The following is a 23,831-nucleotide window of genomic DNA, read 5'->3' as shown; positions in this document are numbered from 1 at the left end:
TTGATCCTTTTCAACATCTCTCTGTAAACTCGTCTTTGAAGTAAGGAGGGCTCTATTTTATCATTATATTATAGTATTTATTTTGTGCTCATAGAGCATTGTTACATGAACATTTTACGAGAATATGTGGTTGAGATATATATTGTGTGAATAATGAATGAAAAGATGTTTGTTTGATTGTTTGGACTGATTGGTTGTTTAGACTAAATGATTGGTATATGCATTACATGATGAGTATTTGATGTGAAATATGATTAAACTTGCTGAGTGATTATTATGTGATTTTGTGGAATATGTTTGAGTGAGATGATAAGATAAAGTATGAGACTAATCTAAAAGATGTAATAATTGTAACTACATTAATAAGGATATAAGTAGAGTGAATTGGAATGAATTTAGTCTGGAAGTACTTTACTAAGCACAATTTTATAAGCAGAAAAAAAAGATAAGTCTGAGAATGACTTTAAGAGTCGAATATGGATTGAATCTAGTGTAAATAGTTACAGAGATACACTAGGGTATAGAGTTCGGAGACGATGAAAATCTTAGAAAAATGTAGGGTGGTGAGCGACATTTGCGTATGTGTACACACTCTTTCTGAGACGAATGTGTCACATGGCCTCACACTCGTTTCCTGACTAGACTTCTGACTATGCCTTTGTTAAAGGGCCCGATTATTGTACATGTTGTATCTGTGTACATGGACTAACTGGTGACTATTTATCTAATTGAGTAAGACCTCAAGAAATACTGGAGGCATCGATATCTATGATCATAGTGCATTAGGAGTGTGTATTGGATGAGAGGATGGATAATAGATAATCAATTGTGAATGATGTGTGTTTGAATATGTTTTCCATGTGAATTTAGTGTGAAAATGAATATATTGCATTTTTAATATAAACTATGATTTTGTGATATAATGTTTGGAAAAGGATAAAATAGACGCTCATTCTTACTAATATTTTCAAGAAAACAAGATGACGGAACCTCAGGGAAGAGTTAAATTAATAGATAGATCAGTACAAATAGGCTTAATTTTGTATTTAATGAATTTCAAAGAGTATGTTATTTTAAATTTGTTGTTCTTGTGAAGTACGAACCTAGGAATTTTTTTAGAAATTGATTTCTTTTGTAGTATTCTTTTTTATTTCCTAAGAATAGAATACAACAGACTTTATGTATCTATATGTATAAAGGTACTGTTAGAACTTTAGCAACCTTCACTTATCTATCTACCTATCACGACCACAACCACCACGGAAGACCATCCAGATGGACCTTTGAGCACTTTACTGGCACAGAGGTCATAGCTGATTCAGGCGATCGCTATCTGGGATTATCTGGGATCAGATGATGATCTGGATTCGAAGGATTTGGCCGAGATAGAAAGTTGGCACGAGGTTGATGAATAAGACTGATCTTTAGTGTTGGGTTCTGTTTGAGACTGTTCTGGGGCTTAATTTTGCATATATATTATGTAATTATTTTGGTTATATAAATATTATTTTAATTCCCATATATTTTGACAAACAATTTGTAAATTTGTATATATTTGATGTATGTAATGCATATTCAGGTTTTCTATTGAGAATACTGAAATTTTAGTTGTGATATTTATTTATTCTCTCCTTAATTTATTATTGTTGTTTTGTTAGTGTTGCAAAGTTCAAAATTCTTATTTAAATACGTTTATTCAAAAGAGAACTTTGTAAATTTGCTATAATAAAATCCATTATAAGTAAATTTGTATTTTATCTTAAATTATTAGTAAGGAAATATACATTATACGAATGCAAAAATTTAGAGTGTTACAAACCCTACCAATCAACAACACCTCATTTATCAGTAGTATCTCTCGTAAAACTATCCAAACTTAATCAATGAAACCAAAATCTTAACACTAAACAAACTAAACTTCTTAATAACCAAGATAGAAAATCATTCCAGTTTAACCATATTTATAGAATTTTTGCACATAACTATTACCTCCCCTATTCCAAACTCTAGTAATACCTTGCCTAATAAAGTCGATAGGCTTACTTTATCTAAGGAGGTATGATCCAAATTTTAAATATGACAATCATGATGCTGTTGGTGATTCAATAAAAAATTGTAAATCTCTTAAATTCAAAATGTAAGACCTTATTAATGCTAAATGCCAAAGTTTCAAGGAAGATAATCTAAATACTAAGAATAATATTCCACCAGAGGATGATAGATCATTCATGACCATCTTTGAAGAAGAATCATCCTATGTTCTATAAAGAAAGGTTGAATATGCTAAACACTCGTAAAAGAATATTTTTGTTAAGTTATGCAAGGCTAGCTTGATTAAAAGACTTGCTTTTGAAGAAAGCATATGTGAGGTACACTCCAATGTAGATCACTCCATTAAAGAAATGTAAAAATTATCAAACAAATCCTACAAGATCTGTTAGGCAAACAGTTAGTATAAGTGAGTTGCTTTGAAAATAATAATATCTTTATTAGGATGAAGAGCAAAGAACTTAAGAATAAAAGGTCTTCGTCTATGATCTCTTAAAGAGCTTTTGAAGCATCGAATTTGAGTTTTAAGATCCAATGGCTCCTACTGATAAGATTGTACTTGAAAAAGAAGTTGATAGCTTACATCATGTTTGCTCATTAACAACAAAAATCACGGAACTCTTTATAATTTTTTATGTCCATTCTAAATAATTATGTGAAGTCAATCGTATTGCTTTATCAAAAGTTTTAAGATATTTTCAAAAGATTAGTATATGAATTATTTTGTGAATGAAACTTACTCTTTTTTTTAATTAGAGGTCACAAATATATTTTGAAAATTAAAACACATATTTCTTTTAGCTATGTTATAAATGAAATTTATCTTGAATTTTAGTAATATTCTTTTTGTCTTTCCTTCTTATTATTTGAATTTAATTACTTATTTTCTTTCTGTTTTGTTCCAACTCTCAAATAATGCACTTTTAGAAGTGACATACAATATTGCTAGTCTTATGTCAAGTAGTAATCTTGATTGTTTCAATAATCAAGCTGAAAGAGATGATGAAGCTCGTTGCATACTATTTCAAAACTTGTAGAATTATATGACTTTTAATTTTTAATACACTTGGAATATGTGGGAGAAAGAATAAAATCATTGAGATAAAATAATTTTTTTTATTTTTAAAATATCAATAAATATTTTAAATTAATAAGTTATCTTCTTATAAGAATAAAATAATAAAATTTATAGATTAAATAAGTATTTTTAACATTATAATAAATTTACATTATTAATTAAAAGTAATCATTAAGGTGCTAATACTTAGTCTTTTAAAATAAAAATCATTTTATTTTTTAAAAATTATTTAAATTTTTTTTTAATAAATTTTGATGGGCAACTTAAAGATTTTAATCAGTATTTTTTAAAATTCGCGCGTCTATCGGTTCTGACTCCGTGCGATAATTATATAAAAATGATGATATCATATTACTCTTTTAACACCTTTGAATTACATTCCTACCACTGTAAAACGTTAAGCGATGTGAAAAATAAATAAAAAATAACAAAAAAAACTTTTTCAATAAAAGCTGAATTAGATGAAAAATATTATATCATCCAAGTCTTTTTTGGAAAAATATTTTTCTAACACCTTTTGTTTTAAGATCGTAAAAACATAACACAAAGAAGGAAAGAAAGAAAAAGAATAAACGAGACATTTTTCCGGTGAGTATCAAATGCATGGGGTAATGGTAAGTTAAAATCCGTTCGATCATTTTATATACTTTAGCTTAAAAGTTATTTTTAAATTTATTTTTAAAAGAAATGAATTTATTATTGAGTCTTGAGATCTTGAATATCACACGAGAAAGAACTAACTCTTTTTTTTTTTTCTAAAAGTTTTGTTTAGGTTTGCTCCCATTTTTTTAAATACTCTCATTTTAATAGTTTTCCTAATAATTGTGTTTGATTCAGCTTCTATATTTAAAAAGAAAATAATTTCTAAAAAATGAGCCAAACACTAATACTTTGTGCCTGTTAGGATTATTTTATTTTAAAATATATTTAATATATTCATAACTTAAAAAGTTATCATATCCATTATATTGGAGAATTTATAATTATTATAGATTTTAATATTTTTGATAGAGTTGTCAAAATGGACTTGGTCTGATAAGCCAACCCATTTAACTCACTAAATTTAGCATGCTAGATTAAGTAGTTTAGACTCAATGGCCCGTTTAGCTCATCTCTTTTAATCCGTTAAAATGCGAGTTAATAGTGAGCTGAAACGAATTGATCTGGCGAGTCAATTTTTTTATTTTAAAAATTTTAAAAATAATTTTTTATTAATATAAAAATATTTTTAAATATTTTTTATTATTTATTATAATTTTTTTGTTACTTTTTAGTAAACTGATTCATTAATTAAATGACCTACTGATTTTTTTAAAATTATTTTTATTTTTTGATTTTTTTGAACTAGTCCATTAGTTTAACAGTGTACTCATAAATGAGCCAGGTTAAAAAATTTAGTCTATTTTTTAAATGGGACAGACTCAAACTAGTTCATATTTAGACGGGTTAGGACAAACTGATTTGTTTTTTTATCCCTAATTCTTGAAAAGTTCAACTTTGATGAGAAAGAGTGGGAACAAATCTATCTTTTTGTAATTGCTTAGGTTTTTAAAAGAAGTATTTTAAGCATCTATTAACATAATTTTGATAGTAATCCTTTGATATTAAAAAAATCAATCCAAATTAGTACATATGTATCATTTTATACAACCTATATTCTAATCATAATTTTAAATCGTGGTTGACAGCAACTACCATTGAAGCGTAGTTCATTTGTAATTACATAATCGCACACGTTCATGAAAATGAAAAATGTTGTCCAGCACGATTTAGATATCAGGCTTAACATATTTTTTTAATATTAAGAAATTTTTATGCGAGACTTTAATAATTTTTATAAATAATAAAAAATATGTTAAAATCATATAATATTATTTTAAAATTGGTAAAAAATGTAATTAATGATTATTGGCCGTGGATATTTATAACAACGGGTATGTGCAGATAGGAAAAGATAACTTGTAACACAAGCACAGTGCATTCTCGAAGTCGTTTTGAAGAAATTTCAAAACAATGGAACGAGAAGTTAGCAAATTTGTTTGGAAGCAGGGTTGACAAGACACGTAACCTCACTTTCTCTACTTACTCTCACTAGCAGACAAGCTCTACACAAAGCCATCTCAAACACTAATAGAAGTGAAAAAGAAGCTTGTTCGACATTAATAAGGTGAATTAGAATATCTCAAATTCAAGTTTAATTAATGAAAAAATGTATTTATATTTAACTCGTTCATTTAAATTTAAATTTCGAGTTTGCTTTGCTTTGATTTAAAATTTGAATTTGATTCATTAATTTATTACTAATAGGCTTTGGATAAAGTTTTATTTATTATTTTTATATTTAATAAGCATTGTTATGTTAAAAAATAAATTAACGTAATAATAAAATATAATTTTATCTAAAAAATATTTTTAATGTTATAAATTAATTTTTATTAAAAAAATTAAATATTTATAATAAAATATTAAAAATATTTATTTAAAATATAACTCTTAAAATTTAAAAATTAAAATAACGGTGGGGGCTATCTGAAAATTATTTTTCATTCAGAGACTTAATTATAAAATTTTTGTATTGAGATCAAATCAAAATGATACTTTTTATATAAAGACTTAAAAAGCATTTAAATCAAAAATTATTATAATTTATTTAAAATACAATTCTTAAAATTTAAAATTATGTAAATATTATGAATATACGATGATAACTATTAAAATTATAATGTTTAAATAAATATAATAAATAAAATTATATTATATTATATTCTTAGTATTTGTTTGAGCAATATGATATAATGATTTATTTTATTATTATTATGATATCCTATTTTGACAGTTTAAATTCTTACTGAGAGTGTAATGAATTAGTACTGTTTGATTTCCAGAAATGTTATATATTTTTATTTTATATACAAAATTATCTTATTGTTTTCATTATGTTTTTGTTTTCTAATATTTGTATAGGAAACATTAAAAACAAAATCAATTAAAAAATTAAAATATAAAAATATAAAATAAAACAACCTCCCGTTGAAATATGATAATTTTTTTCTTCTTACTCATATTTTTTAAAATATTTTATAAAAATAATAATTTAATAAATATGATTATAATTTTTATAAAAAAATTATAAATACATTATTAACAAATATATATTTTATATGAAACAATAATTTACTCATTTTTAAATATAATTTAAATTATTTTATAATTTATTTTTTCAATTACAATACATTACAAAAATAAATTTAATTGTAAAAAAGTCAAGAAAATATTATAATATAATATCAAAATATAATACAAAATGGTTTTTAAATTTTAAAAAAGTTAACTTATATTTTTCCAAAAATAAAATGTTAAATTATTTTTTATAATAATTATATTAATTTTGATCAAAGAATAATTTTATTATTTAAATTTATTATTATTTAAATTAAAAAAACTACAAAATATTATGTGCTTTATTATTCCGACGTACATCAAATATAAGATAGTGTAAAACTTTTATATTCTTTTGTTTTATCTCATCTTTATTCAATTCTTTTGTCTTTTTACTTTTAATGTGTCACCAAACAAGTCCAATATGAAGTTTACAAAATTTCAAGTGATTTGAAAAACAAACATTAATTAAGAGTTAATTTTAAATATTTCACAAAAATCTCAATTTATTTACATCTCAACGAACCTCTTGGTGTCTAATTAATAGTTAGTTTTTATTTGGTAATTTCAAAGGAACAATATCAACAAAATTCTAAAGATAAAAGTGAAAATAAATTGGAATAAATTAGGCTTACTTTGACGTCAATACAGTGATTACTTTTTAAATATTTTATAATGCTTGTTGGTTGTGTCTTACAGGTAGGTTAGATAATGGATTCAAAAACCTAACTAATATAAACACAACAAATATATATTTCAAATTATTATTAATAAATTTAAATATTTTTAAAATGGTTTAGTTTGACCTTATTAATTAATTTTTTTCAAAAAAATTGACTAAATGTTAACTTCTGCTTTTAAGAAATCGAAAGTAAAGAAAAATAAAAATTTGGGAGAGTGGCAAAATATTTATTTTTGTAATTTTTAATGTATATTGATATTACAGTATTTTATTTATTTATTGTACTTTAATTTTTTGAAATTTATGTCCAAAAATGACATAATAAAAAATGATTTTAAATAATAATTTTTAGTAAAAACTAACCACATTTAAGGACTTTTTTTATATATTATTTTTTTATTTAAAATTCAAAAAAATGAGATTTTTAACAAAAATTATGTAAATATGATTTCTTTTAAAAATCGTCGTTAACTTTCAACTAAAAACGGCTAACGCCAACTTTTACTTTTGATATACTTTTTTAATATTTAATTATTTTTTTAAAATATTATTATTAACGATTTTTAATTTTTTTTAATTTTAATGTTTTTTTAAAAAATTGTCAACAGAGAGTTTTGAAAATTTATTATTTTTCTGATTTTTTATTTTTGAATTTTTGTGCTACACCAAAAATTGCCATTAGCTATTTTTAAACTCTATGTCTATGTAAGTTTGCAAAAAAATTCACATTTTTTGAATTTTGAAAAAAAAAACCCATAAAAAAAGGAGTCCAACATTTAATGATATTAAATTATTAAATCAGATAATTTATATGTAAAATTTATTATATATTAATTGTACTGTATAAATAAATGTAATTTGTACAGGCCTAACACAGTGTAGACGATAGATTTCTAGGGAGCATATCTATTCCTACCTCTACAGAGGATTATGGAATGAACTCTCTTCCAGCTGCAGCCAATTCCTCGGTAGATAATTATCAAAATCTTCTTTCTCTTGTGGGATGCACTGATTTCTCGTCTAGTTATCATGGCACAATTTGGATAAATTTCTTTATAAATACTTATAAAAAGTAAAAAATTAATGTTTTATTTAGGTGAATTTGTGAATAAGCGCATGTAATATAGTTGTACTCAAGTTTTATAGTATTGTTATACAACTGAACTATCATACGATAATGAAGGTTAAACTTTAACGAAATAATTAAAAAAATTAAAAGTGAAAGAAATAAAAATGTTAATATGGATGAGTAATAATCCAAAAAAGAACATAATAATAAGAAAGAACTGCAATACACAAAAATATTGGAGTTTGATAGAGAACATAAGTTTTATATAAGAAGGATGAATGATAAAAGAAACACAATATTTATTTCATAAAGAACATATTGTCACACTAGTTTACACAGCGATGCAAAGAAGGAAGTATAAGTGAGTGCATGCATAGCATGCACATCTTTATTCCTTTATCAAAGCCAAAACGATGAGAGGAGACACTACTATCACACTATTACATGAAAAATAACATTAAATGCCTTTATTTCAAGGGCCAAGATAGGACTTTATAAAATCACATTTCACAAGAGTGTTCTCTATATTAGTTTCTCGAAGGGGGGTGCTTCTTCCATGGTTTATGGGGGGGCTTGTAATGGCTATCCTCAACCTTAGTGTGCTCTTCTTGTGGCTGCTTGTTTTCTACTTTTGCAGGATCATTATGCGTGGCAGGTGGATGGTGAGGGTGGTGATGATGATGGTATGTATCCATCACAGAGGCTTTCTCCATTGAAAGTAAACGACGATCTTGGAGATTAGCAAAGGAAGTTGAGGCCATAAGGACCATCCCTAGTATTCCTATAAGGCATAGGGACCTGTATTTGGGAGACATTTTGGCTCTTTGGTTTCCAATGTTCTAATGATGGTGCAAATACACGAGCAATATCATAGTCATTTTATAGTGTCGTTGAACCAATCTTCTAAAGACAAGTGTCATTTTTAATGCATTGTTGGTGGTGCATTTCAATCAAGGTTAATATATAGATTTTCTTGTTTGACTAGTGATTCATATAATGAAGCTAGGATAAGATTAACACATATTACACTCAATGATCGGTTTGCAAAAGCTGGACCCATTCCTCCAATTTTGTCCTTGGCTTAAGGTATTAAGTGTAGTGTCGTTAGGATATATGAATGCCAAAGTAGTTTTCTGGGCTGTCACTGCTTATTACTCTTCATTCTAGAAATTGAATCCCAAATAGTGTTTCTTTTTTTAAAAATTATTTTGAGTTATAATTTTTTATGACAAAATTCTATTACAATATTTTTTTTATCTTTTTATTATATTCTTCATATATTTTTAATTTCTTTTATTTTCTTTTTTAATTTATCTTTTTTAATACACACACAGATATTGTAATTTATACTAACATGATGTTTATTATAATATATGAAAAGCTAAAATGTGGGTTTTGAAGTTGCTTTTTCAATTTCCCTCATCTTTTACTTTTAGGGCACGTAGGTAAAATTTATATATTTTTCACTTTTCCCTTTTTTTTTTCTTTTCTAATATATTCACTTTTACTATTCTCCATGTCAATCTTAACAGTTTTTTTAATGACTATTACTTTCTTTTTAAATCACTTCTGAATTCTCTTTTTAACTTTCTTTTCACCTTTCTTAATAACGTAATTATTATGTATTACTATACCGACGCTTTCTATTAAAAGTAACCAAATTAAAAGAATCACTCAAATTTTTATTTTATGTTTAAGTGTTAATAAAGTTTAAAAATACAGATAATTTTATAATTTTTTTTTCTATACTAAGTCAGCTATATTTTATTTTTTCAATATGTTTAAGGTAAAAGTGATTTAACAAATATTTATTACTTTAGACAATTTTAAATTTGTCCCTTCCTCATTAATGCCATTGTCATATAACATCATAGGATAATTTTAGTGTGTTATCAAGTTGACAAATATAAAAATGACCAAATTATTATAACTTAACGAATACATGTTTACAAATTTAAAGATCATGATCTTTCATTTATCATTGTACTATGTTACGCGCGCATGTGTGTAAACCTGTGTATTGTCTTGAATTCTATAAATTTTATAAGTAAAACAAGCAATAAATATTCAACAATTTTTAAAATTGTTTAATTTCGAGATACAAAATTGACAGAACAAAAGAAATCAGGAAATACAACTAAATTATAAACTGATGGCCAGACAATTATATATGTGACTGTTATGATAATATCTTTTTATAATAAAAAATAATATTATTAATATGATTTCCAATTTATAAATCTAATATTTAATCAAAATAATTACATTAATTTTTTAATGTATGCTCAAATATACATTATAAAATTTATATATAATAAATTTTATTAGAAATTATATAATATTACTGAATTCAATACATTAATAACACTTAATATTATAACTTTTAATAAAAATTTATTATTTATTACTTTTTTATCATATGTCCTAAAATACGCATTAAAAATATTTATATTAATTTTAAATTTAATTATAGTTTTTATTCTCATAAAAATTTAATCATATGCCTTCCATTATATTATATTAGGCGATGAGTTGCATGTTATATATATATATATATATATATTTTAAATTTTATTTATTTAAAAATTTATATTTACAACAAAATTTCTAAAAAATTATGTTATTTTAAAAAATTAATAATTAGTCTATTTTTTTAAGGCCTCTCTCTCTCTCTCTCAAACAGCCCTTTGCCATCTTGAAACATTCCATGTTCCAGGAAAGCTTTCAGCATTAAGAATTGCTGGCATCAAGCTAGTGTATGTCATCAGTACAAGTGGTTTATTTGCAACCTTACATATCTTGTCTATCCGTCAAAAGATGAGTAATACCTTTGATAATCGAGCCTTTTAAAGTGCATAAATATCCTTCTATACTAGATAAGGAACAACTTGGTTCTACTCGTAGAAAAAAAAAATCTGAGTACTTATTCGCCTTAATTTGACTGAATATCTTTTATCAAGATTAAAAGGTAATTAACTCAATTAAGGGTAATAATTAACATATTATTTATTTTAAATAAAAAGCTAAAAATCAAGACTGGCTTAGCAGGCCTATTAGCTCATTACAATAGTTATATAAGGAAAGTAAAAGTACAGATAAATGATTGACTTTTCATTATAAAATAATATTTATTCCTTAACACCATATCTTGACTTCAGTATCGGAGTGCCTTTTGCAAATACCCTCCCCACGTCAGCGACAGTCAGAAGAACGTTATCACTTCGGAGTAGAGACTTGAAGACTAATGTTTCTCTAGCAGGAACATATACTAAAATTAACTTATTTTTATAGTCATCGGTACGACATAAATTGACTTGTTAGTGCATTGTAAATGCATAAAGGATCTTCTCCATTAGTTAATCTTCTATGCACTTTTTAACATTGCATAGTTAGTGCATAAAAGATTTTTTACATTGGTTAATAATTAACTGATCTAGTAACATTTTTAAAAAAAATAAAAGCTTTTTAATATTAATTGTTAAAATAATTAATGCAAAATATACTTTTTTATCAGTTTAGTTTGAATAAATATAAAAATTTACTTTTACATAAGTTTAAATTTAAATAAATATAAAATTTATACATTTTTAGATGATTTAATTTTTTAATAATAAAAAATATACCAATTAAATATTAATTAATATTAGACAAACACCTATAATATATATATATATATATATATATATATATAATCAATGGGCAAAACATTAAAATTTAGCAATTTTTTGGTAAAATCTCCTTTAGTTATTTAGTTAAATATATTTCAAAAAAGTTATATAAAATAGACTTATAATTTGTATAAATTAGAGTTTTGTAAAAAAAAAGTTTATACTTCTTTAAAATTTATGACTATAAAAATTAGAATTGTAAATTTTTTTATATCAATTACTAAATAATAGATGTAAAAAATACTTTTTATATTATATCTTTCATAATTAACGTAAAAAATAATTTAATTTAACTTTTTAGATCAGTTTTTTTTAAAATTGATCTAAAATATCACTTTTTAGATTAATTCTTGCATGATTAATATAAAATTAATTTAAAATATAAGATTGAGAGATATATGTTAGTGAAATAACATAAATTAAAAATAACAAATACAAATCTTTATTTACATTATTGAGTATCTGCTTATATTTTTGGGTGAGTCATTGACAAACACTAATCTTAGTTCAATTTAATGAATCTTATTTTATTTTGTATTTTTTCTTATTAATCCATTTATTTTAGTACATAACATCGATAAATATTATTTTTTTTTAATTTATAGTCTAATGTGGTAACCTTCCATTACAGTCTCAGATAAGTTGTTTATTTTTTATTTTTTACGTCTTTTTAATTTGTTTACTAATATCCTGCAATCATAGTCTTTATATTTTTCTTCTCAATTGCTTGATTACTTAGCTTTAACTTCTAAAATTACTGGAGGAACGTACGCAACATGCTCATCTTGAGCGACGAAAAATACTTTAGAAATTTGTTGTTTTTATAATCAATATAAAATATTATACTTACTGTATTAAAAGTATTTATGGTTTTTGGCCAATCTAAAATATCATTTTTAACTGACATTAAAAGTGATTTTTGTCCAAGTACTTTAACAATCAAACAAGTCAAGAAAGAAGGTAAAGTGAATAATTAAAGTGATAAGATCTTTGTAATTATTTCACTAGTGAAAAAAAGACTTTTTACATCAGTTATGTATTTGATGTAGATATAGGTGATGACTTTTTATATCGGTCGTTAAAAATTAATATAAAAAGTGTCACTTTTTACATAAGTTGTTTATAATAACCGATGTAAAAAATATTCTTAATGTTTATCTTTGTCAATGACATCATTATTTCTCTTCTCTGATATTATCAATATATTTTTTTTAAGTTAAATTAAAATTGATAAACGTTAATATTTATGGTGTTTGTCGTATTCTTTATATTCATCGTGTTTTTTATGTTCGTTGTGTTTGTCGTATTGATTATGTTTATTGTGTTCATCATGTTTCATTATTGTTCATCTTTGTCTGAATCTGAAACATAAAGAAGATGCAATATTTATCAAATCGTTTAATAAGGAAGAAAAAAAAAAGAGTAAAACAACAAAAAAAAAATGAAAGAAATTAAAATAATTGGTATACCTGAAAAACCTTTAGATGTTCGTTGTCCACCTAACTAATAGAACAAAAGTTTCAGAAACTTAAGAAAAATCTGTGTTCGAGTCTTCAATTTATGCTATTTCGCTGGCGTGTATTTAAAAATTTGAAATTTGAATTGATTCTACATTGGTTCTCAGAAACAACCGATGTAGAATGTACATTTTACATCGCTTGTAAAAACAATAGATGTAGAAAAGTTTGCATAAATTTTAAAAATGCCATTACATTATTTTTTACATAGGTTATTTTTACAACCGATATAGAAAATACTTTTCACATCAGTTCTCTCGACAACCGATATAAAAAAGTTTGTAAAAATTTTAAAAATATCACTACATCTTTTTCTATCTCGTTTCTCAAAAAAATTAATGTACAATCTTGTTGTAAAAAGTATTTTTTATACTAGTGTTTCTTAACCAATAGAAAACAAAAATAAAAAACTCAACATCTCTATTGGTGAGTGAATTTGTGATCAATAGAAAAAAATAACATTCGTGACCAAATTCGTAACAAACTCTTTTACAATATTTAGCAACCAAATTGATAACCACAAATTCAGTCACAAAATTTGGTTGCCAAAAATATAATTGCAACAACCATTAAAGATAAAAAAAAATTATGAATTACCACCAATAAATTCAGCTGCTAATGAATTTTTTTCTAATTGTAATTTTTTTAATTTTCTCTCAAACCTAATTCACAATTTAAAATTTTATATTTTTTTAATATAAATATCTGATGTTTCTTTTAGTAAAACATAAACTTAAATATATTTTTTATTTATACATTTTCATAAATTTTTAATTTTAGTCCTTAAATCTTATTTTTAGCAGATAAAAAATTTAAATGGACAAACTCAATATTATGTTTTCTAGTTATGTATAGTTACAGACTTACAGAAGCTAAACTGTGTGCACAAATAAGGTTTTACGAATTAAAACAAGGCATTAAAGGGAATTTGAACACTAATAATTGCAAGTAAAATTATGTCACTAGTCGACTTTATATTGCTGGCTTTTCAGTATACTTTGACCAAGTAAAAAATATGAGAACAAAATGACGAAAGATAAAGTAACGATGCAAATTAAATAACGTCAACATGGCAAAAATAATAATTATTATAATAAAGTAACTCCGTAAAGCCCATAGAGAGCTGCAGCCAAGTGTGTTCTCTAGCAAATGGTTTCTAACTTTATGGCCAATAGAAATTCTGGAAAGTATTACATTAGTTTAAATAGATTAACCAGGCTGATTAAGATTCGATTTTGTTGTTATATACACATGTAAATGACTTTATTAAAATAGTTATAAAAAAATTTAAAATCAAAATTTATATACAATATATACATATAAAACAATATACTTAGTACACACTAAAAATAGCGTTAGAACTTTATCAATTATTTTGGCAGGGCAAAGTCGTTAGTCTATTTGTGTATATTAGAGAATCTTGTTAACTATTAATAAATTATTTCTTGAACAATATCCTAAAACTATTAGGTAGCATTTTCCTATATTATAATTCAATTTATTATATATAAATAATCAAATATATAAAAATTATATATACATGTTAATAAAAAAAGTTGGGGGAACCAAGTTCCGCCCAACCAAAAAGTTATATTATTTACTATTTAAGAGTGGATAATAAATATATATTATTTGGATTGTGTTGAACATTTATTAATTAAACTTAGCGTAAGTATTTATTTAATAATTTTTTAACAGGAAGGCTTGTGCTATAAATTTGACCACAAAATTATTAGTAATAATTTGAAAAAAAAATAATTAAATATATTAATAAGTTTATCAATATAAGTTAAAAAGAATTCACAAGAATTGAAAACTATTTTTATAAAATTTCTGAAAACTCTTTCAAACGCTGCTGTTATATACTCACACTCCTTTAAATATATCTATATTCTTTTCTCTCTCCAAATAATACAACAAATATATAGAGAGATAAAAAAGGTGACACCAAAGGGGTAATGCGAGGCTCATGGTAAATAGAATCGTAGTGAATGCAAAACTTCCGGTGGATAATACAGTTGCATGGCCCCACGCAGTGGCAAGTGTCATCCATGGAGTTTTTGAGTTTCGGGGTCCGCAAGCACACGCACTACCCATTCACCACTTGTAACAGTTATCACCAAGCCACACCCACTTTACTCCTCGTTTGTTTCCCTCAACTTATATATTCTTCATTCTTTCCTTCCCTACTTGACGAGTCTCTATTAATGTCTTGGTTTTATTTAAAGTCTACTCTTTCATCAACTGAATATATTCTTGTCCTTCCAATTCATCTCACACCACTCGTTTACACAAAAGCTCTAGAAACAGAACCGAAAGATTAATAGTATATAAAAAAACCAAGGCATTGATTCCCTTGTTTGAGTTGAAGTTATGTCCTTGTTTTCAAAATGATGCTACTTATATAAGACTCAACAACATAAATTCTATGGTCTTTATTCTACTTAGCATTTCTTTTCCTCTTCCTTCTTGCTTTGTTGTGACTTGTTCTTTTCTTCCTTATGTTTGAGGATTGATATCAAGGTCAGAGGCAAAGTAATGGAACGTGGGATTCTTGATGGTATCATCAATAGGCTGCTTCAAGTGAGAGGGAGACCAGGGAAACAGGTGCAGCTTTCAGAGGCAGAAATTAGGCAACTTTGTATGGTGTCTAGAGACGTCTTCTTGAAGCAGCCCAATTTGTTGGAACTTGAGGCTCCAATTAAGATATGTGGTATCGATTAGCCAACCCCATTTTTTAAGAATCGTTTGTTAGTTTCTCAGTCAATTTAAGTATATGGCCATGGCATGTGTTTGTATGTAGTTTTGACTTTGTTTTTTACAGCAAACTTTTACTTTCATGCAACATAATATGGTCCAAGGTTGCTTTAATTTATTGCCAATTGGAACAACAATTAAAATAGCAACCACCAATCTAGTAAAATGAACGACGCATAGATCAATGAATAACTCTTATGAGAAATGAAAATTTCACTATATTACATTTGATTTTACATTTATTGAGCATGAATCCATTTATTTTTAACACTGCTAGTTGTGATTCCTGTGTTAGATTCACATTAATGACACTTTAAAGTGAACCCAAACACAAACCATAATTATTTATATTAAAGTTACTTTTAATGGTTTCTCCTTATAAACTTTTTTTTTTTAATTTTGTTTGAATGTTAGGAGGGTATTTATTTTTATGAAATAGAGATCAAAGTGAAACCTTTGGAATCTTGCACACCCCCTCCCCCATTTCATAGCTCTGCCAAATATTTCTGTATAACTGACTAAACTTGATTATTGGATGTTGCATTGACTGAAAAATATCATGCTAATTCAAATTAGAATACTTAGTGTGATCTTGGGTTTAGTCTTTAGTTTATGTGTACAGGAAAAAAAAACACAATTGGGGAGGACTCCTTTTTTTAGCGCCTCACCATACTTAGCAGATTAATCCATTACCTATTGCTATTGGGTGGGAGGAAACTAGAGCGATGTATTTAATGAGAACAAGTATAATAATAACACAAACAAAAATTGACTGTATAATTATATATGGATAATTAAAATTAAAGTCACATAACTTCTTATAAAAGTTGCATAAATTTTTAATTTTCTATTTTTCTTAAGTTTTAATATTGATCATTAATTATAACATGGGACTTAGTTATATTCTTTAAAATGCATTATAAATTTTATTTTGGGAACGTTGATTTGTCTTTTCTTGGTCGAGATTGTTGTACAAGTTTTAAATCATCCACTTTAACTTAAAATTATTCTCATTCTCAATTCAACTTTATATTTTTTTCGAAATTTAATCTCTATACCAACTACCCAGCAATATAAAAATTCAATTGTCTTCACGGTGGCTATAATCAAGCAAAATTTCAGAAAAGAAGTCTTGAAGAGTCACACAAAGTGAAGTACAGTAATAAATGTTGTCCATTTAGGTATGAAATTTTCTCTTCTACGTTGTTGGCGAATTAAATGTATTGTAGATTTTCAATGGTAAACAATCAAACATGAAATTTTACCTTTGAAATTCAAGTACGTCGGTTCACTTTGATTGAGACTTGTTGGTATATTTTTACAATATTTGAGCTGAATGAGGGGTTATTTTAGTCAATGAGTCCTTGAATTGGGAAACCAAATACTGTTGTATACATGAATTTAATTTCTTTTTTAACATGTGTGTTCAATGTGGAATGATATCTCTGTTGCTGATGTTTACATCAAAGAAACCTTTGCAACCCATAAAGTTCTTGTCTTCCAGAGGAACATGTGCAGTTTATTAGGAAACCTAAGGAAAAGCATTCGTGTTCACTGAATGTGCTCTATGAATAAAGAAAATAAGGGATTTCCAATATCGATATATTCGGTAAAGGTTTTGAAAGCAAATCACCTACAAGTCTAACTTCATCTCCTACTCCTTAAACAGAGATTGCTCTGTTTCTCTCTCTCTTGCAGAATATTATGCTTATATGTAGTTACAGTTATTGTCATATTTAGTACTAATTCTCTTACTAAGTTTGTGGACTTCGTTTGCACCATTTCTCCTTGTTTGGTTCTTCCCTTGTGCTTCAACTCATATGCTGCAAGTTTAATGAATGATTCGTATCTTTTATCTAGGAAAGATGACGGATTTATTTTGAGGATGGCATCTCATTGAACAGTTAATCCAATTTAGTCCACTGTGATTATATAGCTTCATCAGAGTCTAAAGTTGAACTTCCTTGTGGAATTGTGACATGCATTGCACATAACAAAATGTCTCATGTGACAACATATCTCACATTAATGTAGGGATTAAGCTAGAGTTATATGCCTTTTTGCAAGTTTTAAACTTCATGGCTGAAGCCCTTCCCATTTTCTCTCCTCATTATGTCAACACCAAACATTTACTAACTGAAGGTACTGAATGTATTTGTCTAATAATTGATTAATTAAGTCTTAGCTAGTAAAAATTACAAATCACTTATTTTAAATTATTAGAATTTAAAGCATGAAATTATGAGACATGAACAAACAGGACAACCATATTCTATTTCTCTTTTTCCTCTTGACATATAATAACTATATTCTATTATTGTGGTCATTTTACTATGATGTATATGTATGTGCATACTCTCATTCTAATATAATGCAGGAACTAAAATCTTGGTTTATTTCACTATGTTACCAGGAGACATCCATGGTCAATATTCCGATCTTCTAAGACTTTTTGAGCATGGTGGATTTCCTCCTCGCTCCAACTACCTATTCTTGGGAGATTATGTGGACCGTGGCAAGCAAAGTCTTGAGACAATATGTCTTCTTTTGGCTTACAAGATAAAATACCCTGAAAACTTTTTCCTTCTTAGAGGCAACCACGAATGCGCATCGATAAATCGTGTCTATGGATTTTATGATGAGTGTAAAAGGAGATTCAATGTGAGGATATGGAAAATATTTGCAGATTGCTTCAACTGCATGCCAGTGGCAGCTATCATTGATGAAAAGATATTTTGTATGCATGGTGGACTCTCTCCTGAATTGCACAAACTAAGTCAGATTAGTAGTTTGCCGCGGCCAACGGAAGTTCCTGAAAGTGGTCTACTATGTGATCTTTTGTGGTCTGATCCTTGTAGAGACATTGATGGTTGGGGTGAGAGTGAGCGTGGAGTTTCATATACATTTGGTGCTAGCAGGGTGACTGAGTTTCTTGAAAAGCATGATCTTGACTTGATTTGCAGAGCACACCAGGTTTCACATGCCTTTATAAAGCTTAAGGGCTTGTTGGAAAGAGTTTATGAACAGCTTATGGAAACAGCTTATGACTTCCATAAACTGTTATTAACTTATTTCAATAAGCTTCTTGGTATAGCTTATCAAAACAAATTGTTTTCAGCTAATCCCAATAAGTTTCATCATTAAATTTATAGCATAAATCTTTGTTTAAAAGAACTTATTGAATAAGAGTTTAAATAAGTTTTGTATCCCACTGCACCCTAATTACGCAAATTTGACAAGAGTTTAAGTATAGTATTATTACCTGCTAATATGTATTTCTTTTTTGTAGGTTGTTGAAGATGGATATGAATTTTTTGCTAATAGGCAACTTGTGACTATCTTTTCTGCTCCTAACTACTGTGGAGAATTTGACAATGCTGGAGCAATGATGACAGTTGATGAGACTCTTATGTGCTCTTTTCAAATATTAAGGCCTGAGGATCGTAGAAAGCCTAAGTCTGGTTTTGGCAGCAAAGCTACATTCAAGGCTAGTACTCTAACAGTAAACTTAGTATTTTAGTTCTTGGAACAAGAATTTGCACATTTTCAGTAATGGATTATTAAAATAATGTTTTGGTAGTTTCTTCATGTTATTAATAATTGCACAAGTTATATTACTGACTGGCATAACTATTTTAGGAAATTTTATTGGCACACAATTTGCAGTAGGGGAATGGTGGAATGATTTGTGTATAATCAGTCTTAAATGATTTATGCTGTAAATGAGAAGTGGATCATATTTACTCAATTTTGCAAACTAGAAACAGTTTTTGAAATTAAAGATTATGTAAAGATTAAAAAACTTATTGTACATGACATGCACTCATATATATAATAAATGTATATTATAGTAAAACTTAAAACTGCATTCTTAAGTTTCTATATGCAAATGGCCAAAATAGACAAGGTTTAAGATAAATTTTATTCCTTACAGTTTTATTGGTTTAGATTTTTGTTGTATAATTTATTATTTTTTGCCATACACTCTTAATGTTTCATACAACTAAAGTCTTACTATTTGAAATACCACCACCTTTATAAATTCAAAAAAATGTTAACATTGACTCTTAAAATTAATGATAAGCAAGTAATAATAGTAAAATTTTATTAAAAAAAACTATTTATTATACTTTTATAATTTTAAGATAATAAATATATTTTGACTTAATTATATCTTTGACTTCTATAAATATTAGACATTTTGTTATAAATCCTTATAAAAAAAATTTTAGAATTTAATTCTTAAAAAGTTATGAATTTAGGATTTAATCACTACGTTAATTCACTTATGGTAAATTTTGAGTGTCAATTTAGGATTCTTACATGATATGTCACGTAATATTATTTTTTATTTTTTATTATTTAAAATTATATAATTACAAACAAGTTTTTGACCATATTTTTAATATTTGCAACTGTTGTTGCTGCATACTCTACCCCTTTCTCTTTCTCTTTCCCTTCCCCACACACTCCTCTCCACCCTCCCCTTGGGTATGTGAGGTCCCCCATTACACTGAAAATTACTTAACCAATATAGATGAGAAACAAAAATAACAGGCTCAATATATTGCATTAGTCTGCAACCATGCACCACTATCCGTGTGATTATAGGTGGGTAGATAACTATAACAATAGCAGCAACTGTAGTGCAAGAAAATATAGTTAATAAGGCCACCAAGTATAATCATGGTAAGATCAAGACAAGACGATGAACTTATGTAGCAGCAAGATCAAGTGGCTACCTTTGCATTTATCCAACACCAAGAAGTACGAGCTTAATCTTCTGAATAAAATCTGCTATTTCACCAAAATATGCTCTCTTTCCTTGCCCACCAAATAGCCCGTAGTTTAGTATCCCAAACAACTAGTCAAACTGCTATGATTTCCTTCTTGCGATTTTGAAGATCAAAGAATTGTAGTATTCCACTTTTAACTAACTCCGATTACGATGAGATTCTAGTATATGCTACCTCTCAAACTAAAGATAGAGCACTCTTTTTACATGTGCACGTGATGTGTGGATGTGGGGAAGGGGAAAGCGAGGTGCCGGTGAGAGTGTGGAAAAGGGGGGGGTTGTGAAGTGGTGATAGGTTAGAGTGTAAGGTTAAGACAAGGTGGTATTGAAAGGAAGAAAGTGGAAAACGGAGTGAGTGAGAGTGTGGATCTATTATGAGAGTGCGGGATGGAGTTGTTGGAGTTGGGGCTGGGGAAAAGGGTAAGTACCGGGAGGAGTGTGAAGTTGGTGTCGGGGTTGGGTTGAACAGTAGAGGAGGGAGAAAGACCAAGATGGGTGGGGTGAGGTGAAGAGTATAGGAAAGAAAAAAAATAGAGAAGAAGAAAGATTAAATTGTAAATATATAAAATTTAATATTAGAGATTTATTTATAATTATATAATTTTAAATAACAAAAAAATTATATTATATGGTATGCTACTTATGTTATATATGAGAATTTCTGTCATCTAACTCAACATTTAATTAAATAGAGTTGATGATTAGATTATATCTTAACTTCATAATTTTTTAACACTAAATCTTAATAAAAAAAATTTATAAGAATTTATTATAAAATATTTAATATTTATAAGAATAAAAAGTATAATTAAGCTATATATTTTTTAAAAAAAATATTTATTGATGCTTAAATTATAAGTATCAATTCAACGTAAAAAAAAGTATGGTCCATTTGCTTGGGACGAAAAGAAATCATGGTAATTCACTCGTTCTATAATCCTTAATTGTGCAGTGCAACTATAAAATTATTCCAGGTAAGACCAAATTTATTACAACAGTAATGTTATTTGCACATTATTGTCAATATACCATTCTGCCTCACTTTTTCTGTCGGGAAAAGAACAAGATAAATAACACATTCCAACACACCATTTTTATTTTCGTAATAAGAGAAGTGTAATGTGGCTTTGTTGAAATTAGTGTATTTGTGATTCCATTTTAGCTATCCATTATATAGAAGGCATCTTAAATTGTAATTTGTGAAAATATAGCTGCAAGAGTGAATGAGGAAAAATCATGGATCCTTTTCTTGTTTGAATTACTGATATATCTAGTTTAATGCCATCAAATTTCTTTATTAATTATTTTCAAGCAGGCAATTTTCGATGCTGCTAGAGTATGACCCCATTGAGTTGAACTTAGATCAATAAGGTTTGTAACATCTAAAATGGACTTGGAGATATCCGTGTTTACTTCAATGTGAATGAAGAATACAACTAGCAACATTACTTACAAGCTATGAAGAACATTGGAGAATTATCTCTGCTTTTCCTTTTTAAGTATAGCTAAATGCGTTCTTCTGTGTTGGCGCATTCTTAACGTGTACTATGCTGCCAACACAAATTGAGGGGTCAGGTTTCACTTTTCTTTTCTTTCAGCTTTTTGACGTGAGGGACACTTCTCTGATATCCCCTATTGCATTATCAATTAAAATTAATATTTTATCTTAGAAATGGGTTACAACTTATAATACCCATGGTTATTATGTTAGTTATTGAGATAAAATTTTAATTATAATTTTAAAGGAATAAATCTATGTTTTGTTTATAAAACAAATAATTCACCATAATTACACTTAAAAGAAGCATGTGAAAATTTAGCTAGAGTTTTGCCTATAAGATGAAGTAATAAAAATAATTACTTTCACATTTGAAAATCTAAACACAATTTATCTTCTCTCCTTTTGATTTCTCATAATGGATAAATGTAGAAAAAAAAATTGTCCAACTCTTAAACATCATTTTCTTACAATAATTTTCATAACTACATTAAGTTATAAAGTTACTATTTAAAATTAGTAAATAATCCTTTGTAACATGTCTTAAATTACCTTAAGTTTTTCTTTAACTCATTTTGATTAGTTTAATTTTGGTCTTTATACATAATACATTTTTTTCATTATTATCTCAATAGGTAAACACTTTTATTTTAGTCTCTATAATTTGAATTTTTTTGCATAAAAGGATAAAAAAAAATGTGTTATACATAGTGACACCAATGAAAACATATGTTATGTATTGGGATCAAAATGAAAACTTGTTTAAATATAAGATAACAATATATAATAAAAGTTAACGATAGTTATTATTTAAAAAAAAATATTTAGCACTCATTTACAAACCATATCAAAAGAATAAACTTCCTATAGAATCTAAAATAGTATTCAAACCTATTTTAAAACATTTTTTGATCGAAGGTCACAGTCTTTCTCATCACCTTTCTCTTTAGTGCATATGACTTTATAGACTTGTGTTACATTTTCTAAAATATTTGAATCTTGATGTTTTTATTTGAATTGTTCTAATTTTTCTCATTTTTTTATATTATAAACCTTGATGAATTTGTGATACTCACGACCAAAAAATACGGAAGATGGTATTTTTTAAAAAAATAAATATTTGAATTTAATGGATTCAAGATTTTAAATTTGAATCATGTTATCTACATAAACTCGTTCAATGTTAAAGTCTAGGTTTATAAATTTTCTAAATCGAGTGGTGTCAGCTTTATCTTTAACAAAAATTTTATGCTTTAGAAAAGGGTATAATTTGTCTTACCATGCTTGTAAGCTTGCTTTAGTCTATAATGAGCCATTTTAAATAAATTTAGTAAGTCATAATAATTTTTTTCAAATAAAATATTTCTTCTGTTTTTGCTAGTGTCAATTTTTTTTTATTTTAATTGAAATTAAATTTCAATTTACAAATATAACTTCCTTTTCTTTTTTCTTTTTTCTTTTTTAATTGCAATCAAATCTCAATTTACAAATACCTCCTCCTTTTTGCAATCCAAAGCATGACCAAAGCATAATTAATGAAATATTTATTCTAGTTACTC

The 23,831-nt window shown here is 26.5% G+C and overlaps 2 protein-coding genes across 3 annotated transcripts; one reads left to right on the top strand and one right to left on the bottom strand.

Annotated features, from left to right (window-relative positions):
• Nucleotides 1-8,458: 8,458 nt before the first annotated feature.
• LOC113873670 lies at nt 8,459-8,870 on the bottom strand. The gene has a single exon (XM_027511913.1). It carries the CDS (start codon nt 8,850-8,852, stop codon nt 8,565-8,567), a length of 288 nt encoding a protein of 95 aa, XP_027367714.1. The 5' UTR covers nt 8,853-8,870; the 3' UTR covers nt 8,459-8,564.
• Nucleotides 8,871-15,173: 6,303 nt separating this feature from the next.
• LOC113871075 (serine/threonine-protein phosphatase PP1-like) lies at nt 15,174-22,440 on the top strand. Of its 2 annotated transcripts, XM_027507828.1 has the most exons (4): nt 15,415-15,935; nt 18,393-18,952; nt 19,269-19,466; nt 22,090-22,440. In XM_027507828.1, exons 1-4 carry the CDS (start codon nt 15,761-15,763, stop codon nt 22,114-22,116), a joined length of 960 nt encoding a protein of 319 aa, XP_027363629.1. In that variant the 5' UTR covers nt 15,415-15,760; the 3' UTR covers nt 22,117-22,440. The 2 variants fall into 2 exon arrangements, with proteins under 2 accessions (XP_027363628.1, XP_027363629.1); XM_027507827.1 differs by lacking the exon at nt 22,090-22,440 and having other exon boundaries at nt 15,174-15,935; nt 19,269-19,615.
• The last annotated feature ends 1,391 nt before the right edge of the window (nt 22,441-23,831 follow it).

The sequence above is a fragment of the Abrus precatorius genome, unplaced genomic scaffold, assembly GCF_003935025.1.
Source record: "Abrus precatorius isolate BTA unplaced genomic scaffold, Abrus_2018 Scaffold7, whole genome shotgun sequence".
NCBI lineage: Eukaryota > Viridiplantae > Streptophyta > Magnoliopsida > Fabales > Fabaceae > Abrus > Abrus precatorius.
Note: the sequence above shows the minus strand (reverse complement) of the source record. Positions and strands in the feature narration are given on the sequence as shown.